This window comes from Bombyx mandarina, chromosome 04, assembly GCF_030267445.1.
Source record: "Bombyx mandarina strain Sakado chromosome 04, ASM3026744v2".
Taxonomy (NCBI): domain Eukaryota; kingdom Metazoa; phylum Arthropoda; class Insecta; order Lepidoptera; family Bombycidae; genus Bombyx; species Bombyx mandarina.
The window spans coordinates 477,350-499,644 of NC_143211.1; the positions used below are offsets into that span (position 1 = coordinate 477,350).

General features: G+C 44.1%; 2 protein-coding genes across 4 annotated transcripts; one reads left to right on the forward strand and one right to left on the reverse strand.

The window, feature by feature from the left end:
• The first annotated feature begins 183 nt into the window (after positions 1-183).
• Positions 184-9,165, forward strand: dbo (Kelch-like protein diablo). 2 transcript variants are annotated; one of them, XM_028183057.2, is made up of 10 exons: positions 184-388; positions 487-557; positions 2,758-2,913; positions 3,550-3,718; positions 4,249-4,428; positions 5,067-5,418; positions 6,110-6,335; positions 6,870-7,410; positions 7,752-7,864; positions 8,481-9,165. In XM_028183057.2, exons 3-10 carry the CDS (start codon positions 2,759-2,761, stop codon positions 8,503-8,505), a joined length of 1,761 nt encoding a protein of 586 aa, XP_028038858.1. In that variant the 5' UTR covers positions 184-388; positions 487-557; position 2,758; the 3' UTR covers positions 8,506-9,165. The 2 variants fall into 2 exon arrangements, with proteins under 2 accessions (XP_028038858.1, XP_028038859.1); XM_028183058.2 differs by having other exon boundaries at positions 195-388; positions 2,739-2,913.
• On the reverse strand, positions 9,159-21,638 carry LOC114249468 (thioredoxin domain-containing protein 3 homolog). Of its 2 annotated transcripts, none has more exons than XM_028183063.2 (10): positions 21,029-21,638; positions 20,410-20,513; positions 19,921-19,992; positions 18,485-18,634; positions 17,341-17,539; positions 14,961-15,131; positions 14,280-14,443; positions 12,628-12,836; positions 10,169-10,394; positions 9,159-9,713 (listed from the first exon to the last, which is right to left on the reverse strand). In XM_028183063.2, exons 1-10 carry the CDS (start codon positions 21,171-21,173, stop codon positions 9,480-9,482), a joined length of 1,674 nt encoding a protein of 557 aa, XP_028038864.2. In that variant the 5' UTR covers positions 21,174-21,638; the 3' UTR covers positions 9,159-9,479. The 2 variants fall into 2 exon arrangements, with proteins under 2 accessions (XP_028038864.2, XP_028038861.2); XM_028183060.2 differs by having other exon boundaries at positions 9,159-9,725.
• Between the last annotated feature and the right edge of the window lie 657 nt (positions 21,639-22,295).

Sequence of the window (22,295 nt, forward strand, 5' to 3'; positions counted from 1 at the left end):
CCAAACTTAAATTAATTGCGAATGTTGTTTTTTTTATACATGTAGTAGTAAGCAAGATAGTTTGACTTGTTTTAAATGAATGTTGTTAGGTTTTCGGAAATAGGTCTTAGCGTTTATTTTCTGAACGCTTAACCATAGACAAAAATAGAAAAAATATCTTTCTACAAATTTGATCAATATATTCTATATTATTGTATATAATCTATGGACCACAGTTTACAAAAGTGTTATGTCTGATTAAACCTTCTCTAGTTTATAAACATTTGAAACATTAAATCGTGATATCCATGTTCTGTTAAACGGTTAACATTCCACATTGTGACTTGTTGTAAATATTTCGTTTTCCTTTGGGGACGTTTGTTCGTGGGGTAGAACAAAATCGTCAAAGGTGAGTACGGGTGATGGCTGTGTGTGGACATTGCATATATTATTCGTTGGGAAATATTATTCAGGTGGATTTCGTTTTGAGTGTATGATCGTTTTCAGATTGACTCCGTGTGGGGTTGGGCTTCGCCCCCGCTGCGTTTGCAGCTGGGTAACGCACGCGGCCACAAAAGGTGAGTGAAACTTCAAATGCTCGAAAATACAAATTAGTTCAAGAAACACCCATAAATTACAGTGCAATTAATCCTAATACATATCGTTACTTTTTTTCATTACCCATATAGCTAACTTTTAAACAAAATTTATTCAGTCCATGGAAACAGCATTTTATCCCTGTAGTGGTAGTGTGATTTTTCTTTGCTTTATATTGATAAAAACATGATTTTGATAGTAATGTTTTGTTTATATTAAATGTGACATTCATATTTCTTAACTCATGTTCTAATAAATTATGGATAACCGTGTTTTGATGGTTTGTTGTAACGCTATTGAAAACATTGTTTTTAAATTATGGTAAAATTCTTATATAATGCAAGATATTACAATTCAATTATAAAATTGTTTTTATCTTATAATATAATATAATCTAATCTATAATCTAATATTTAATTATAAAATTTTTTACTCTCGCAATGCTTAGGTAGCATCATCACTCATAATATTAGGACCTGTCCCTTGCTTGATCTTAAACCTACTAGACAATAGTATGGCTAGATTTAGCAGTTGAGTATTGGTGATAGGTATTATGTTATAATAATTGGGATATAACTAGTATTGATGGCAAAATATGAAAGTGATATTAGGAAGCTTTGATGCAACTGACTTAGAGGGTTAGAACTGGGGACTTAGAAATATATAGCTTTAGAGTAAACAAGCTCCCAGCCCATCTCTTTAGGAGTCAGACACTACATATATCAGAAAATGAATATCACCAGATTTAAGATTACTTTTTCAGTTTGAAGGAGTGTTGGCTATTCCATCCTTATACCAGAACACATGACAGCTTTGTAGCAGAAATTAGTGGAATAGGTGGTGTGGGGTTAACACAAATGTGTCCTGTGTCAATAAAAAAGTGAATTTTACAAATGAAGAATGTATGTTTCTTATCAAAGTAAAATATGTCAATGTCACATTCAACTAATGTGTAACACATGTTTATTGATTTAGTGATTATTTCTCATAGTCTTTTTTTTGACTATGAGAAATAATCACTAATAATTAGATTAGATCTCATTAGGGCTCATTAGATCCCCTAGACATTAATATATACAGCCACCTCTCTTGAGACATGAACTTGAGCTCACAATCTTCTCTAGTGTTTGAACTTCAGCGTGACTTGATAAGGTGTGTCATATAAATTATGATAAAAACCATATGTTTTGGCCAGGCAATGACAAGCATGATGTGATTGCTAATTATTGATAGTATTCAGTGTTGGCAATACTTAAAAAAATGTATCCAGATGGGTCTCTGAGTTATAAAAATATCAATAGTCATCATGCATTGTCAAACAAAATAAAGATGAGTCAATCATACTTTGTATCCTGTTTCCTGATCCATTACAAACTATACTCAACAATCCAACATTCAACACATGATTGAATTAAAATCTAGGATTTTCTTGGTGTGCAGTATTATGTGTTTATTGCTTGATAATATTCTGCCCTTAAGTCTTCCATGTTCATAATCTAAATTTACCTGGTTGTCCTTTCCTTGTAATTATTTCTTTTGTTCTAAAGATATAATGTCCACTTTTAATGATTTCAATGGTTATAATTTAATCTAGAATCTCATTTTATTAAAATAATAAATAGGTATATCTAATAACAATATATATCTCAACATAATACATTAAGTATATTGATATAGTGATTCTAGGCCAGCAGTATTTGGACTGAACAGATCTTGACCTATGCTATTCATCGGGTCTATGGAATACAAAAACATTATTAGAGATAAAAAATAATATTTCATGGGAATTATGCAAAATATCAACATTATAGGAAAGAAATTCCACAATTAAGCTAAAGGCTTGAATTAAATTCTCCATAAGTAAACACAAAACAAATTAGAATCACTCTGATCTGTATGCTACATTAGCCTTGATGTAAGTTTACTAATTGTTCAGACAAGGTCTTGTACAATTTTATTTGATTGTGTAATACTTTTGTATGTAAAATGAATCGTTTTTATTTTTTCTGGAGTTTATAAAGTGGAAAAATATTGAGATATTAGTTAATTTACATCTTCAGTTAAAAATTATCAATATATTTCATGTATACATTGATGAAGAACATTGACATTATAGATTTTAATATAATTGTCTCAGTAATCAAACTTTTCACCGAATCTAGATATTCTGTTTTAACCCAGGATGGGTGAGGGCGGATCCCCAGGTGGCGCGCGGCTGTCCCACACCTCGGAGAAACATCCGCGCGCCATACTCGGCGAACTCTCCGCACTGCGACGTCATCGTGAGCTATGCGATGTCGTGCTCAACGTTGCTAACAGGAAACTCTTTGCTCACAGGTTGGTTTCACACATGTACCTAAACAGATTTAGTTTGAATGCTTTGTGCCTGAATATTGGCAAAGTAACATAACCTTTGCATTAGCGCCTTTAGCTCTAACACTAGGAGCAGGCTTAGAGATTCTGGTAACAGTGCTCGTCGATCTCCGCAAAGATTTCGACGTGTAACCTAACCTAAACATCAGTCCGCTGAGTTACTTGCCGAATATTCTCAGCGGGTCGCGATTTCGATCCGGCAGTAGATTTATTTGCGTAGCAGCTATCTTGAGGTGTTAGATCTTCCTTGGAGGCGCTCGGGTATCTGTTAGCCAATCCCACTTCTCCTGGCTGAGGCCTTGCTGGCCCACCTGTCTTGGTGAAACTGGAAAGGTCTCGGGGCCACCAGTAATGACTCAAACATAAAAAAGCGCACCTTTATCGTTTCCTAGATGTATCTTAGTTCGTACCTCGTCTACTGCTAATCGCCTCTTGTAGCGAATCTGGTTGTTTCTGTAGTGCTCCGTAGGTGGCTACTAAATTAAGAAATGAATGTTGCTACAGAACCTATTTAATTTGACAATATCTGATAAAAGATATCAGAAATTGCGAGAAGCCATAGAATCGATTCTCTTATCCTTGAAAAATGCCTGGGAACAGAGTAATCCTATCAGCATGCAGCCCGTACTTCCGAGCGATGTTCACTGGGGAACTGGCCGAGTCTCGCGCCACCGAAGTCACGATCCGGGACGTGGACGAGCAGGCCATGGAGCAGCTCGTGGAGTTCTGCTACACCGCGCACATCGTCGTCGAGGAGAGTAACGTGCAGGTACTACACGATGTGCCTATAGTACGTAACAGCACGTAGCAAACGAGGTGGTGTCTTGTTTGTTGTTTATATTTTATTGCTTTATTGCTTAGCTTTGTGGACGAGCTCACAGCCCACCTGGTGTTAAGTGGTCACTGGAGCCATCTAGAGAGGAGGAGGAGGAGACATCTAGAACGTAAATGCGCCACCCACCTTGAGATATAAGTTCTAAAGTCTCAAGTATAGTTACAACGGCTGCCCCACCCTTCAAACAGAAACGCATTACTGTTTCACGGCAGAAATAGGCAGGGTGGTGGTACCTACCCGCGCAGGCTCACAAGAGGACCACCAGTAAAAAAGTTTGTATAAAAGTTTAGACTATTACCAAGTTCAATCCTTGGGTTTTTCAGGAGCACCTTTTGTGTGTTGCGTTCACTATGCGTCGACCTTAAGCGGCATACTGATGTCGGTAATGAAAGGGCGGGCTTGTCAATTGTAAGCCATAAAGATTGGCATTGAATTTGGAAAGTAATACGGTCTTCATCGCTCAGGCCCTGCTCCCGGCTGCGTGCCTGCTGCAGCTGCAAGAGATCCAGGACGTGTGCTGCGAGTTCCTCAAGCGTCAGCTGGACTGCTCCAACTGTCTCGGCATCAGAGCCTTCGCCGACACCCACTCGTGTCGGGAACTGCTCCGGATCGCCGATAAGTTCACACAACAGAACTTCCCAGAGGTGTGCTCTATTGTCTTTAAGCAGATGTATCTTTCTAACATCGGATGACAGCTGCTCTTCCAGCAAAGGGCTCCGGGACTCCAGTCTATAGAAATTCATTTCCTATGAAACTTTCAAGTGATGACAATCAATATTACCTTAAAATTAAACATAAATTATATAAATGTTTGTTGTCCATCTAAAAGGTCAACTGGTTAGTGACACTGACTATAGTATATTTCCATGCGATTTGCATTCAATACACGATTGTACTCAATGCTTCTGTGAAAGATGAGTTGTATTCTCGATGTACTTTTTAGTTCTATAAGTTTTCAGCAAACATAACAGAGGGAGTATAGTTTGACATAGGAGCTCGAGGGCCCTTCAATGTAGAACGCCAATTTATTAAATTATGATAGCTTTGTAATTGTAATTAAAAAAAAGTTAATTCCTGCCGGACTTCAATGCCACTCATGCACCACAAAAGCTATAATATGTGCCACCCATGCAACAGTTTGGTGACCTCGGAGTAGTTCTCCGTCAGGAACAGAACTACTATTAAATCAATTATAAAATATATAAATACTTCTGATATCTAATGGTATACTAGCTAGCTACAACAGAAAGATTCAATAATTTCACTGGGTCTTTGTCTGCAGGTGATGGAGAGTGAAGAGTTCCTACTGCTGCCCGCCTCGCAGCTGATCGACATCGTGTCCTCGGACGAGCTGAACGTTCGCTCGGAGGAGCAGACCTTCCAGGCCGTCATGTCCTGGGTCAAGTACAACGTGGCCGAGCGGCGGCAGCACCTGGCGCAGGTGCTCCAGCACGTCCGACTGCCGCTGCTGAGTCCCAAGTTCCTGGTGGGCACCGTCTCCTCGGAGCTGCTGATCCGCTCCGACGACGCCTGCCGCGACCTGCTGGACGAGGCCAAGAACTACCTGCTGCTGCCGCAGGAGCGTCCGCTCATGCAGGGACCTAGGACTCGGCCCAGGAAGCCTACCAGGCGAGGTACGGCCGCACGTGCCAACATCTGTATTTTAACTTAAACATCAGAAATTTGTTTTGTCTGGCGGCTATATTATTATGTACGTCTGTAGTGTGGAATCTATGAGTAGTTATTTAACTACGCCGGGAGTTACTCCGGTATCGAAAAATAACAAGCATGTATTATTTGTATGTGACATGAATTATGGGACCATTCACTATATTTAATCCAGTTTTATATCAATTGAGTCCAGTATGTCTGCTCCGAAGACAGCAACAAGAAGGTATCACATAAGAAGAACTGGGATCAAAATTGTTTACCTAGTTTAATACCAGAGCTACCAGTTTTTTGAGGTTCTGCACCACCGCCCTAAGGGGGGTAACAGATAAATTTTAATTAGTTTTGAATCTATTGAAAATTTACTGGTGGTAGGACATCTTCTGAGTCCGCACGGGTAAATACCACCACCCCGCCTATTTCTGCCGTGAAGCAGTAATGCGTTTCGGCTTGAAGGGAGGGGCAGCCGTTATATTTATACTGAGACCTTAGAATTTATATCTTAAGGTGGGTGGCGCATTTATGTTGTAGATATCTATAGGCTCCAGTAACCACTTAACACCAGATGGGGTGTGAGCACGTCCATCTAAGCAATAAATAAAAAAGAATCCAGTCAAGATTACATTTAATAGAAGTTGATCACGCATGCATAACTAGGCGAGGTGCTGTTCGCGGTGGGCGGCTGGTGCTCCGGGGACGCCATCGCGTCGGTGGAGCGGTTCGACCCGCAGAGCGGCGAGTGGAAGATGGTGGCGCCCATGTCCAAGCGGCGCTGCGGCGTGGGCGTGGCCGTGCTGCACGACCTGCTGTACGCAGTGGGCGGCCACGACGGACAGAGCTACCTCAACAGCATCGAGCGGTACGACCCGCAGACCAACCAGTGGTACGTGCTCACTCCAGGACCACGACGCCACACAGCTACGCTCTCACCCCGGACCCAGACTGAACGTCGGCCGAGAGTGTAAGGGGGTAACAACCTCGGGCCCGCGGTCAGCTCCCTACATCTGCAGACCGTCAAGGTTCACATACCCCACGTACCTTCTTGGCGCGAACAAATCGCTAGAGGTTCGATCCCTGCCCGAACGAAAGGATATAGGGAGTCTCGAAGTGTGGTCACACTAGCAACGATGTACATATATGTATTACGTAAAAAAAAATTCACACACAAACATTCCGTCACATTTTTTGTTGTATTCATTGTTTGAAAGGAGCTGAACTTTATTATTGTCTATCTCGTTTTAACGCGTTTATAACTGAATGGACGCTTTAACGGTCCTTTTTAATATTAATTCAGAGCTGTCATCCAACAGTTCAAACAATTAATAAATTTATTTTTGTATGAAACTACCAATGATTCGAATTTTTTATGTGATCTACATTGTATTACATTGACACTGACGTGACGCGCGCCCCGCAGGTGCGGCGCCGTCGCGCCCACGTCGTCGTGCCGCACGTCCGTGGGCGTGGCCGTGCTGGAGGGCGCGCTGTACGCCGTGGGCGGCCAGGACGGCGTCCAGTGCCTCAACCACGTCGAGCGGTACGACCCCAAGGAGAACCGCTGGACCAAGGTCGCGCCCATGACCACGCGGCGTCTGGGCGTCGCCGTGGCAGTGCTGGGCGGACATCTGTACGCCGTGGGCGGCTCCGACGGGCAGGCGCCGCTCAACACCGTGGAGCGGTACGACCCGCGGCACAACAAGTGGACGCCCGTGGCTCCCATGTCCACCAGGAGGAAGCACCTGGGCTGCGCCGTGTTCGACGGGCAGATCTACGCCGTGGGGGGCCGGGACGACTGCACCGAGCTGTCCTCCGCCGAACGGTACGAGCCCAGCACGGACTCGTGGGCGCCCGTGGTGGCCATGACGTCGCGCCGGTCGGGCGTGGGGCTCGCCGTGGTCAACTCGCAGCTCTACGCCGTCGGGGGCTTCGACGGGACCGCCTACCTCAAGTCCATTGAGGTACGCACTTCCTTTACTTTCTCTGTTCTTATAATGACTTAACTAGAGAAGTCACCGAATTCTCCCTGTCCCAAGAAAATCATTTTTGTATTTCAAATTACTAATAAAAAAATAATAATTTGGGGATATCTACGACATGAATTTTAAGAATGACTGACTCACACACTCACACTCATAGGAAGAGAAAGAGAAAGATATGGAGACACACGGGTTGTGATTATAAGCAGCAACATCGACGAAGATAATTTAGTTATGTAACTAAATACTGCAGTCGCACGGGTTGTATCATTTACAATAATGCTTGTATGATATTCAATTAACAACGTGTCGTTGGGCGGCAGGTGTTCGACCCGGAATCGAACCAGTGGCGGCTGTGCGGCGCCATGAACTACCGGCGGCTCGGCGGCGGCGTCGGCGTCATGCGCTCGCCGCACCACGACACGCACTACATCTGGTAACGCCGCACGCTTGTCGCAACACTTCTCATCACTATCATCATCCTCCTGCCCTTCTTCCAGTCACCTGGGTCGACTCTACATGTTTTCTCCTTCCATACTCCTCTATCATACACTATTTTTTCGCTCACTCCCCTCTTACACATATCAACTTTCACACAATCTATCCATTTCTTCTTAGGTCTACCTCTTCCTGAATATCCTTCCACATCCATTATTAACACTCTCTTACCAACCTCAATTTTATTTCGTCTCATCACATGTCCATACCATCCCAAGGACTTCTCAACAACAGGTGCCACTTTCAGACTTCCTCTAACACATTCATTTCGTATTCTATCCATTCTCGTTACTCCACACATCCATCGCAACATTCGCATCTCTGATGCATGCAATCGCCTCCTCATCACATCCTCATCTTCATCACAACACGAAAGATTATTTGTAATTATTCCCGCGGCATACGATTTTGCCAGATTTGATCTACTAGCCAATGACGTAGATAGAAGACGCACACACCGCTAGCCGTCCGCGCTGCGGTGGTGGGTCGACCACCTGTCTCCGCAATTATACAAAAATTTATGAAAACTACATAAAGCTTTATCTTAATTTCAGGAACCGAAAAGATTCAGTGGTGTAACCTGCCCCCGGCCCCGCGGCGCGCGGCTGCGGGGGACGAGCTTCGAACGAAACTTACTTTGAACTTTGATCGGTCAACAATACAGCGTCTGGTTTTCAAATATTTCGGTGTTCGACGAGTCTACTGCGGTTTATTTATTCAATACTGGTGCGCTACGTGGGCCGCGCTACGTCGACTGCGCTACGCATATCCGGCTACGTCGCGTGTGCTACGCCATCGCGCTACGTCGACAGCGCTACGTCGGGCGCGGCACTAGGTCGCAGAGAAAAGACAGCTCAAGGCTCGGATAGAGATAATTGGCTTATTTTTACTTATATATTATGTAATTTATAAGCAGTACAATTGCAGTTGGGAAAAAGTAACGGAAGTGTTTGATTGAACTCAAGGTGTGTGTGTGTGTGTGTGTGTGTCGCGACGGTAGCCCTGTTTATTTGAAAATCACTTGTTCGTATCGCGAGTCTGATAGTCGTGTGCGACCTTTTGGTTCTGACGGGACGAATTGTTTTAGTTATAAAATGGAGCATCCTGTATGTGAAACGTCACTCATAACTGTTATTAGTATTATTATTAAATTTTATTGTTAAAAATAAAGCATGTATAATTAATTGACTATTTATAAATAAATGAAATGAAAAGGAAACACATTTTAAATAGATTGTATTTGGTTGTTTTATTTATTGAACGATTTCGAAAGTAATTTTGTAACAAAATTTAAAACTACGGTAAACATTACCCTAGGTTATTTGCCTAATGAAAAGCGGAGAAATGAGTTCTTTTAATTGTGCTACATGGGTCAACGAGCTCACGACCCATCTAGTGTTAAGTGGTCACCGAAACTCAGAGACTTGAAGCGGGTGCCGTGGCGCAGGTTACCAAACCAGCTGTATGGTGATGCTGTACATGTACTTGGATCGTGTTGCTATGTGAGAATTAGACGTCCGAGAGTCGAGTCCAAGAAAATTGAAGTTTGGCGTTCAATGCGGCGCGGGCGGCGGAGGGGACGTGGCCTTATCAACCGCTTGCTGCTCTTCTCCATCCTCTCCATCCTCCTCGACCTCCCCCTCCCCCTCGACGTCTCCCTCCACCTCAACATCGCCGTCGTTGTCCCCTTCAACAGCCGCTTCCGACTCACCGGGTTCACCAGTTTCAATGCTTTGACTTTGTGTATTAGATTCTTCCGTAAGGTCTTTAGTTTCGTGGCGTTTGGTCTGCAACGAAAACTCTGAGGATTAAGTTTTGTAAAAGTGTAAGTTTTGATTTAATAAACGTTATAAAGAGTTCTAATGTGACATCTCGGTTGACGGTTCTCGAGAGTATCATCGGCTTAGGTAGAATATAGTAAGTTATCGCTGCCAAATACTACATCCAGAGTCTAGCAACCGTTTACCTTTATTTATTACAACTTAATTTATTTCCCCGGGTTTTCGCGGGAAGCCTAAGAGGTTATTCCAGCTACGCTCGGACGGGTAGGTGAGCTCACGGGCTCAACCTGAGAGAATTTGCCAACACTAGCCCTATCAAGAGCAGTGCGTCGCAGAATCTACCACCAGATCGGGATCGCGACCCATCGAGAAGATCCAACGAGAAACTCAGTGGGCTTCAAGGGATACATTACCATTTTCTACAATAGAATGTTAGATTTTAACTGTTCATACATGCATACCTTTTTCTTTTTCTTCGGTTTTTGCTTCGGTTTCGGCTCGGGCTCGCTGTAACCGGGTGGAAAGAACTTAGCGCACTCTTCCGCTCCCACGACCGCGTCTTCACTGACGTGCAGAGGACCTAACGCCAATAACTGTTCTGGTGGACCTTGAGGTGGAATGTCTTTGGGATCTGCCAGCTCAGGCGCCGCCAGACCTACTGCTATCATCAGGACTATTGTTTCAGAGCTGAAAATTAATATTATACGGTGGTACAAGGCTCGAATTTTCAGTTAGGTTTATTGGTAATAACATATTCTATCTTATTTTATAGGTAAAGATAGAGGAACAATGTGGGGCAGGTGACATGTTCTCAAGCTAAAGGAAGTCGATCTAAGTCGCTTAAAATAAAAAAAAAACGGAGTTATACCTAGCCGACTTCTGAACATGGTATCAATAACTGATATTTTTTTTGCTTAGGTGAGTGGACGACTTCACGGCGTACCTAGTGTTAAGTGGTTACCGGAGCGCATTTTTTTTTTTATTTTTTTTATTGCCTTTGTAGGCAGACGGGCATACGGCCCACCTGATGGTGAGTGGTTACCGTCGCCCATGGACTTCAGCAATGCAAGGGGCAGAGCCAAGCCGCTGCCTACCGCTTAATACTCTCCACAAGCCTCGTTTGAAGAAGGACATGTCATAGCGCTCGGGAAACACCGTGGAGGGGAGCTCATTCCATAGCCGGATGGTACGTGGCAAAAAAGATCTCTGGAAACGCACTGTGGATGACCGCAGCGGCTCCAGGTAGTATGGATGAACTCTACTCCGGTGGCGGGCGGTGCGATGGTAAAAACGAGATGCTGGTATCATCTCGAACAATTCCTCAGAGCACTCCCCATGGAACATACGGTATAAAATACAGAGGGAACCGAAGTCCCTCCGCAGACCCAGAGGCTCCAAACGATCCGAGAGAATGGGATTATCGACAATCCGAACGGCCCTCCTCTGTATGGAGTCAAATGGAAGAAGCTGGTATTTGGGAGCCCCGGCCCAGAGATGGGAGCAGTATTCCATGCGAGGCCGGACTTGTGCTTTATAAAGCAAAAGTCTTTGTCCAGGCGTGAAGTACCGCTTCGCTCTGTTGAGGACTCCCAGCATTTTGGACGCCAACTTGGCTTTGCCTTCCAAATGACTCCGAAACTGGACATCGCTCGAAATGTCGACCCCAAGTATCCCGATACTCTCGGAAGGTTGCAGGGATACTCCTTGGAATTGCGGCGCCATGACAAAGGGGTCCTTCTTCGCAGTGAACGCGCAAACTTGTGTCTTTATCGGGTTGAATTGAACCAAGTTCAATTCACCCCATTCGGAGACTCGCCCCAGAGAGTTCTCCACTTCAGACACAAGTTTTGATCGTCTCTCTTGCACCGCGCTCCGAGAAAGACTCTGATGGCCGATATATCGCGCATCCCCCGTGCTGTCATCCGCATAGCAATGCATGCCATCAATAGACAGCATGTCATTGATATACAGGATGAAAAGCGTGGGGGAGAGCACCGAACCCTGTGGAACGCCAGCGTTAATGGTCATGGTATCAGAACAGTCACCGTCTACAACGACCGTGATGCTCCGCCCATCCAAAAAGCTAGCGATCCACTTGCAGAGACCCTCTGGGATTCCGTAAGATGGTAGCTTCGATAGAAGTGCCCTATGCCAGACCCTGTCGAAGGCCTTCGCGATATCAAGGCTCACAGCAAGAGCCTCGCCCTTGCTCTCCAAGGCTTCAGCCCACCTGTGAGTAAGGTATACAAGAAGATCACCAGCTGAGCGACCGTGACGGAAACCGTACTGTCGGTCACTGATCAGCTGGCGATCCTCAAGATACTTCAGGAGTTGTGTATTTATTATTCGCTCCATCACCTTGGAAAGCAAGGAAGTTATCGCGATAGGCCTGTAGCTCGATGAGTCCGACCGGTCACCCTTCTTGGGGATAGGGTGGACGTGGGCGGTCTTCCATGAAGACGGAACCCTGTTAGTGCAATAAGAGAGGCGATACAAACGCGTTAGCGCAGGTGTCAGCTCAGGGGCGCACGTTTTCAAAACCACTGCGGGGATGCCGTCTGGCCCACTCGACTTATGGACGTCCAGGAGTCGGAGCTCCCGCCTGACTGCACACTGTGTGAAGCAGATATCCGGCAGGGAGCTATCACACCGGGGGATGTTCGGTGGTGTGGCACATAGACATAGACATCTACATCGCAAATTCCGCCACCCAGCTTGAGACATGAGGTTTAAGGTCTCAGTTTTTACAGTATAACGGCTGCCCCATCCTTCAAACCGAAACACATTACTGCTTTACCGCAGAAATAGGCAGGGTGGTGGTACCTACCCGTGCGGGCTCACAATAAGTCCTACCACCAGTCATTTACTAGTTACATTAGTTATAGTCACCAGTAGTTCACTAGAAGGAGCACAAACTTACAAATCCTTTTCTGGTCTGAGTTCGTACTGTTCTATGTTCTTAGCCAGTAGCTTGGGCTCGGTCAGGCTGGCGTCAGCGAAGAACCCGTAGTGCAGCAGGCGCGAGGTGTCGCACAAGGCCAGCAGGGCGCGGCGCTGCCACGCTCCGAACATCAGCGCGATGTGCGGCGCCGTGGGGGGCGGCCCCGGCTCCACCAGCGACGACACCATCTGTTACAGCTAACTGATGTGCTCGTTGTTCCCTTTTTTTTCCTACCTAAGCTGATAGCCTTGAGAGGCTATTTCGGTGTAACCTTAACTACTAGATGAGCTCAGGGGGCTCAAACCGGAGTGATGTTAACACTGACCCTAGCAAGAGCAGTGCTTCGCAGAATCTACCACCGGATCGGAAACGTGACCCACTGAGAAGATCCGGCGAGAAGGCGGCAAGTTATAAGATCCAAATTCCGGTTAATTGCACAAACTACCCCCAGAAACCTCAGTATTCACGGGTGAGTGTATTGCATTGATAAGCTGTCTAAAGTTTATCATGCAGCACTCAATTAACTACTCCGCGATATTCAGTGATTGTTCTAGTGCTATTCAAGCCATTTCAAAGAACCCGATAAAGAATTGTTTAGAAAATCCGCTCGTTTGTGTAATCAAAAACCTGTTGTTCACCTGTCATCAAAATAACATTAAAGTTGAAATAGTTTGGATCCCTTCACATACAGGAATTCTTGGGAATGAAACTGTAGATCAAATGGCTAAAGAAGCAACACATAGTGGTGATTGTGAGTACTACGCGAATGTAAGTCGTGATCTTATTCATAATATTAAACTTAAACTCGTATCAGACTGGCAAAAGCTACCTACAAATATCAATATTCTAAAATAAATCCTAGTGTCTTTATCAAACCTTGGTTCTGTAAGGTTTGTTGTAAAATAATTAAAATAGTTAATGTTAGGGCAATTTTCGGATTGCCAAATAGCAACACTGTTGGTGGGAGCAATTACAGTAGTGGGGACGTAACATAATAAAAAAGGCGGTAGTCTGAAAAAACGGGACAGAAATCAGTGTATTGGGTAGTGAGCAGATGTCTAAAGATTGTAAAAGTGGAGTCACAAATAAAGCAATACAGAATTAAGTAAACTACTGCAATCTGTGTATTATTTCCTGACTGTTGGAAGTGGAGTCTTCTAGTGTACTTATCAGGCTTCGATTGGGTCACTTATGCTCACCACAATTCTTATTTAAGCTAAAAATTAAACCTTCTCCTATGTGTAGTTGCGGTAAATCTATCGGTACTTTAGATCATTTCTGGAATGCGCTCTTAATGATAAATGCCCACCACTATATTGTTTACTAACTAACACTAACATCCCGTTCCCAGTTAATATGAACTATCTCTTAACATTCCCTAATCCTAAAGTTGTAAATGCATTAGCTTATTTTATTTCCCGCAATAACATTAAACTGTAAAAATATTTACAAATTTTTCTCCCGCTCTCATTCATCTTATCTGCTATCATCTATTTAAATCACTGATATTCTATCTACCTGACATTGGCAGAGTCATTCGTCAAAGAAGAGACTCGAGCCATAATTAAAATAAAAAATAAAAAACTACGTTCGATCTTCAATTAGGTATCAAAGAAATGTCGAAGCTATACTTTTGGGAACAGCAAGTCCAGCACAGCAGCTCTCTGGTGCCTGTCAGCCGGCACATATACTCCCGGTGTGGAGTCAGAGCGTAGTTCCTCAGCGGGGAACTTCTTGTTCGGTCCGCCGTCTTCTGTCTTGATGCCATCACCGTAGAGCGCCCGACGACATAGTTCTGTGTCAAAACTGATATTACTATTTGGATAACTAATATACGGTTCAATCAAATAATTCCAAATTCATTTGATAATATAATTGAAAGTATATAAAAAGGTTGTTTTTTTAATTGCTTAATTGGGTGGACGAGCTCACAGCCCACCTGGTGTTAAGTGGTTACTGGAGCCCATAGACATCTACAACGTAAATGCGCCACCCACCTTGAGATATAAGTTCTAAAATCTCCATATAGTTACAACGGCTGCCCCATCCTTCAAACCGGAACGCATTACTGCTTCACGGCAGAAATAAGCAGGGCGGTGGTACCTAGCCGCACGGACTCACAAGAGGTCCTACCACCAGTAATAACGAAAATTATAATTTTGCGGGTTTCATTTTTATTACACGATGTTATTCCTTCACCGTGGAAGTCAATCGTGAACTTTGTTGAGTACGTAATTCATTAAAAAAATTGGTGCCCGCCTGGATTCGAACACCGGTGCATCGCTCAACACGAATTTACAAATTTACCCCACCTATGACGTCACCATCCTTTTCCGGTGTTTTCTTCAGTAGTAAAGCCAATGAGGGTCTTTCTGCGATGGCTGATATCGCAGCTTCCGTTGCCAGCTCAGGCTCTTCGACGCCAAGGACTCTGACTCCATCTTTACCAAGGAGTATTGGACATTTGTCTGCTAGAATGACTCCTGTTAAAACAATAATAAATCAAAAATAATTTCTTTGACTATTTGGATTTTTGTTTGAACGTTTTTACTTTTTAGGTCACAGCCTGAAAGGAAATTTATAAGCTGAAAAATATATTTTGTATAAAACATAGAAATTTCGTTTAAAATAATGATCATAGGAGTACTTAGTAATTACAACTACCACTAGCTGAATTCGAAAAGTTCTTTTTTTCTTATTTTTTTATCAGGAGGAAATCGCCGGATTTCCGCCCTCCACTGGGGATGGAGGGCGAGGCATGTCAGAGTCGAACTGACTCAAACCTCCTGTCGCTCAACAACCAGCATCCAAACCTCGCATGAGACAGAACTCATGAAAAGGCAAAGGGGGGAAAGTGAAGCGTTTAGTGCGGAGCACATCTCTCCCATCACCCTCCCCCTCGGGACGGCGGACCGACGGTCGTCGGCGCCACGACCATCAGTCCTCTCGGTCGGCAGGCTATCCGAAGCCCGCCTAGATGGCGCCGGTTAGAGTGGGCTATCCTACGGAATACCCCGCTGGACCCGAATCAGCGTGGGTCGAGGATAGCCGGCCTTCCATCACCCGGATGCTCTTGCGTAAAACGCGTGCAGAGCAGCTTGCACGTCGTCTTCTTAGGCCCCCTCGCCGATCCGCAGACCGACATGTGAGGAGGACCCGAAACACTTAGAGAGCCAGGGCTTGGACAAAATCTGCCTCCCTGGCCCCCGCTCGACGGCGGCGGGATTGTGCGTCCCTCAGGCGCCCCGCCGCCTCCTTCTGCGAGATGGTGCACTCGCAGAAGTCGAGCATCGCCTTCCACGACTCGTCGTCGCCGAGCATCAACCACAACACTCCTCAACGACAAGTCGTTTCCTATTTTTGCGACGAGGGCACGGCGCCACCCCTCCCATGCGGGGCAGGCGATGAGCGTATGCTCTGCCGTGTCCAAGTTGCAACCACAATGGTGGCACTCTGCCGTCGGCTCGGCTGTGATCCGGTGTAGGAACTCACCGAAACAACCATGCCTAGTGAGCACCTGCGTGAGCCAGAAAGTGAGGCGTCCTCTGTCACGATTCACCCAATCCACAAGGACCGGGCGAATCGCCTCGACGGTCCTACGACCAGCCGAAGGATCGGCCAGCCGTCTGGACCATGACTTCAGCACGGACCGCCGAGATTGGGCACTCCGCGCTCTGACCACACTGGGGCTGGGACGCGCCACGCCTCGTGCACGAAGATCAGGCCACTGATAGTCAGCGGCGAACGCCTCCGCTTCCAGAACCCAAGGCGGCGTCCCAGCCAGTACACACGCCGCCTCAAAGGAGATGGTGCGATAACCGCGGATGACCCTGACCGCGATGGTGCGTTGCGGTAGTTGCAGCAGCTTCGCCACTCCCGCGGCCAGGGACTGGCCCCACACAGGCGCCCCGTATAGGGCAATTGATCGTACCACCCCCGAATTCGAAAAGGTGAGATAATAATTTCAAGTTGAATACGTAAGATACGTAAGACGTCTTGTGTGGTTCGCGCTGGTAGGTACACCTGCAGATCGTTGAGTCTCACATACCCCGCGTGCCCCCTAGACGCGGGGACCTCGTAGGAGGTTCGGACCCCGGCCGTAGATTTACGTTGTGGATGTCAATGGGCTCCGGTTACCATTTAACACCGCTCGTCCAACCAAAAATACAAAATAATTTATCTTCAAAAGCGAGTTAAAATAATACAATGATTGGAGTCTCCTTTTAAGCGTGCAAGCCTGTACAACCATCTAATTAATTAATAAAAAAATATGATCATTAAGACTTCGGCCTCATGTATCATGGTGGGTAGCGGCATTCATGTTATGTTGTCTATCGGCTCACCAGATGGACTTTGTATTCGTCTATATAAGTAGAGGAAAATTTATTACTAAATTATCTGACGAAGAACAAAGCCAAATGTGTATCATTTAAGCATCTGCAGTTTTTACTTACGAAAGAGCTACGATGCCTTTGAATGCTCCTCGCGCCATACAATAACGATTATTTCTATTATAACTGAATTGACTCAAAAGTTTTAGTTAAAAAAAAATCCTAACATCAAATATCGTAGGATTTTTGTTTTCAACTATATTATGTAATGTAATGTTCCGAAATATGTAATTGGTAACTTGTCAAGCATATTTCTAATATTGTGTGTTCATTATACAGCGAACATTTATCGTTTATTAACCATGAGGCTCCAACGCATCGGTAATCTTCCTCAAATGTTTCTGAGCATGTGGCATCACGAGCGCCGGACACACATCGGCGAAGTGCGTCTCCAAGCGACACGCCCTGGTCTCGCGTCTCATTATCCTTGCGGCTTCCACTGCAGCCTCTTCCCGAGCACGCCGCTCTTGTTGCAGCTTTTCTTGAGCCTCGGCTACTTCCTGCGAATTTATTAAATGTGACGTGATTATCTTTGATTCTGCCGCCAGTTGCACGCCACTAAACACGATCCTCGGCTCAGTGGCGTGCAATTGGAGAGGCCTATGTCTATGCTGCTGATATAGGACTGCTATAGGCTGATGATGATGTGTTTTATAACTAAGTATTACGCGGAAGTAGGTTTGTCTTTTCTTTTCACTTTCTTTTACAGACCGCTTCATGTCATTTCTTTATATTCACTTTTTAATTATGTGACAATATATTACTTCATATTTCAAATCAATCGCACGGAGAGATATTTAACCTATTTTTGTTATGTGGCTCGAATTTCCTAAAGACATCCTCGTGTTGTGGGGGCGGGGTTGTATGTGGGTCTGCAAGAATGATTACCCAGTAAATCTACATTGGCCGTCAAGCCACGGCCGCCAGTCAGGCCATCTAGGTAGAACCACTGATGTTACAGAATATGTCACTGGACCAGAACCAGCCGGACCAAAAGACGATGCTGGTAGAGGAACCGCTCTACCGCACGGTATGCCACACTTTAGACCTGGTCCAGAAAGGGCGAATTCGCCGCGAAATGTTTTGCGCGAAATCATTCACGCGTTAGTGAGATGCTATTCACCAATTTAGGCCTAAAACCGTATCAAGACATTTACTGTTGAAAAAGTTTAGTTCCGTGCCAAATCAACACTAGTTCCAGATGTTGTATTTATGTACAAACGAGTGTACGGCCGATGGTGGCTACTGACGGTTAGGAAAGCCTTCAAATACACCACTACTGAATATTTGAGCCCGCCCTTAAATGAAAGCTCAGCCTCTCGTGCATTGGAATAACGGCAATTAAAACAACACCTAAGTACTATATCACAAGAATAGGCCTAAAATTTAAGTACTCTTACTCGTAGTATTTCTGTAATTATCTAGTTATTAAAATTAAGTCTAACCTGCTCAGGAGGCGTAAGCTCATGAGGGGCTCTTTTAGGTCGTTCTCTTTCTCCTTTTCTAGCCAACTCCTCGTTCTGCAACTCCTGTTCTATGGTGCGGGCTAGTCGGGGAGCGTCCGCCCCGAATACCACGTTCAAGAGTTGACCGGCCTGTTAGTTAAATATTCATTATTTATGGTGGTTCTGGCTATACATCTGATACCGGTGTACGACTCCGGGGTACGTGGAATTACTCTTTGTATACTGCTTGCTGCCTAATTACTAACACTACTAGTGGAAGGTCACGTTGCAAATCCATATAGGTTGTTTCACTAACCTGCGCATTTCAGCTGAAAAGCAATCATGTGTTTGGATCTGAAGGGTAGGACAACCTTACTACCGTGATGCGTAACGCTCATCTGCTTTCTTAATAAGTATTTTTTTTTTTTCTCAAACTATTAAAATTATTCGACAATGCACAGAAGTAAACAAAAGTTTGGTATTGGAATTACAAATGAGTTTACAGACATCGAAGTTACGGTCGCATTGACCTTGAGCAGTGTATAGAATTCTAATCAGAAAGAAAACTCATATAGACAGCCAACAACCTTAGGAGTATCTTAGGGGTGCTTCGTCAGAAAACGGAAATATAAGCTCCGTCAGTTTTATAGTAACGTTTTATAGTAAAAGATATTTAAATAAAAAAAACATTTTTTAGCCATTAGCACGCGGCATGTTGAGATCCTTTGAAAATAAATAGTTTTATAGTAACGATAAAAGATACTTAAATAAATAACAAATTTTTAGCCAATAGCACGCCAGATGTTGAGATCCTTCGAAAATAACTATTTATTTACAAAAATATGACAAGTAGGTACACCTTATGCGATTTAAGATGATTAACATGATCACACGCGTAATATATAACAGTGGTATGAGCAAGGCCTACCAGATGTTAAAAGGTTATTGGAACCCACAACATAAATTTTATATAAGTTGCCACAGAGAGCTAGCAGTTGGTAGGGCCTGCGTTACTGCTTTGTGCCAGAAATCCTCTAGGCAATAGGCTTCGAAGTGCGCGAATTAAAAAAAGGACAAAACAAAATAAAAAACAAAATATCTTTAAAAATATGTTCATATGTAATAGCCCTAAGCCAACGAATGTATGTGTATACGTGTTGTAGTTTGGTCGATACGATTCACATCGTACTACTGCTCCCTTTCACCACATAGGTACATATGAACATTTTCTCATGGCTCTGTGTAGACAGTACCTAAACTACTGAAAGTTGAAAAGTGATTACGAGCAACGAACGCTAACTTCATTCTATCAACAAACATATAATTTTTACTCTGTTATGGATACCACACATATATAACGTTTTCGTGAAGTCTTTACAGAACATCATCCAAATAAATGTGTGATTAAAAACTAGAATCGAATGAAGTTGACTCACAGCAATGAACATCCAAGTAGGCTCACTTCTCTTCCTGAACCGCTTCAAACATTCAATCGTATCTGACTTAGCCTAAAAAGAGACATCAAAAATAAAGTTAAAGTAGTATATGGCAGGGCGGGCCTGACACATTTTTTTTATATATTTTTTTTGCCCTTGTAGGCGAAAATACGGCCCACCTAATGGTGAGTGGCTACCGTCGCCCATGGACTTCAGCAATGCCAGGGGCAGAGCCAAGCCGCTGCCTACCGATACGCATGCAGAGTTCTCCTCCTTCCGTCTGTTTGCGTCTTTCTTCCTAACAAGTAGGGGTGCAGTGGCACTCTATTGCAACTGAACTTTCGACATCACCTATCAGGTGAGTAGCGATACTGACATTTGTGGGACTTCTCGAGGAACTCACTTAGGATGAACACAAGGATTTCAGTTTTGATGGTATGAACGCGGGTGGCGCGTAGGGCTGATGGGATACGAGTATAACGTGCTTACGATGGCGAGGTGCAGGTTGTCTCCACCTAACTCCACTTTGATTTTCTTGAGGTTCCCAACCATCCCGATGCAGGGTCCACACCATTCGGTGTACACGTCTATCACTGGTAACATAAATACGGTAACATTAGTTCAGTTTCTATTACAATTATTGTGAGTTAGAAATGGTTAAAACACTTTGCTAGTTTAATTACGTTATCAATTTTAATGAAACGATTTAAACATATTATATTTATGCTGTAGCTTCGCGGCTCGGTGGATTGGTTAGGCCTATTTTTTCCGCAATGTTATAATGTTTTGGTTACAAAGTATTGCAAATAATAACATAGTTATCATTCGCAATGAGTTTTCAACCTCAGTAATCAAAGTTCAATAATCAAACCTATAAAGTTTATAACATTTCCTTAAGGACATGTGAATACCACTGTCCCTTCGATTTCTGTTGCGTGACATCATGCATTTATGTTTGAATGTTGGGGCAGTCTTGATGCAGAGCAGTTTAGATTCCCGTGGTTATGTGAGCCCGGTGGGCCGGCAGATTGACTGCGCATCTGGACCTGCCTAATTACAGTATATACTATACTAAAACTAAATTTGTATATTCAAAATATCAACTTACCTAAAAGTCCGTCTCTATTGATGAACTTATTCCACTCATCGTCGGTGTTGAGTTCGGCCTGGAGTTGAACCTGGGCCGCCTTCTTGCCTGCCCCGGCGGCGGCGGCGGCAGCGGCGGCGTTAGCGACCGCACTCGTCAGTGCCATGGGGCGGAGTGTCGGAGCGGTGACAGTGCATGTCGGGAAGGGCGGATTGTGGAGCAGCGGGAAGCGTTGTGTGGAAGCGATACATCATTAATAACTACCGCGCGCGAGCTTCTCATAGTGACGTGTTAATGACGCTAAATAGATTTAAAGATCGTGCAGAAGGCTCGTATTTACGGCTATTCTAATTTGCTTTCATTTAAAGCCTAAAGTTGGTTGGTGCCGTTAAATCAATTAAAAGATTATTCAAATTACAACAGGCTCCTAGTTTTGGATGTTTTAATTAGCACAAAATGATCATATACTTTATCTCCAACAAACTTAATTTGGTTTGGGACGGAGGGGTTACTGGTAGCTTGAGGGTCTGCACTAGAATGGGTGCGAGAACTGAAGGGCTCAAGCCGGAGGTAGAGTCCGAAGCGAACAAGCGTATTTGAAGATCTAACAATTCAAAGGCAGATATTTTGTGGGGAAATTAATATGATATTGAGGGCCAGATTCAGGAGAGCGAAACCGGTGCGAGAGCCCCGGGGCCTCCACTAACGGAGGGCCTCCACAATAGAGACTTTGGAAAAAAAAATTAAAATTCCGACAAGTAAACACTAGGAGACATCTTTTCTAATAATATATTTCTTCTAATAATATAACTAGTCAGGTCATAAGTATTGTCACACAGTAAAAACTTTTCTTTTAGAATGCTGGCCACAAAAAAGTTTATTGAATTCGAATTTCGAATTGTTCATGAAAATAAAAATGTATTCTTTTAGAATGTTACTCATTTTTAAATATGGAGTGGACGCTTAAAGAAGACCGTGTTGCAGTTATTGCGTTGCATCATTGCGGTTACGCGCCAATTCAAATTATTAACATACTGAAAAATTTGAATATAACCAAAAGATTCGTTTATCGTACCATCAAATGATACAATGAAGACTCTAGTGTAGATGACAGGTCAAGAAGTGGTCGCCCTCGGTCTGTTAGGACTCCAGCAGTGATAAAAGCTGTGAAGGCGCGAATTCAAAGAAATCCCAAACGTAAGCAGAAACTGTTGGCCCTTCAGATGGGGTTAAGCAGAACCACGGTGAAAAGGGTGTTAAATGAAGACTTAGGGCTTCGGGCATATCG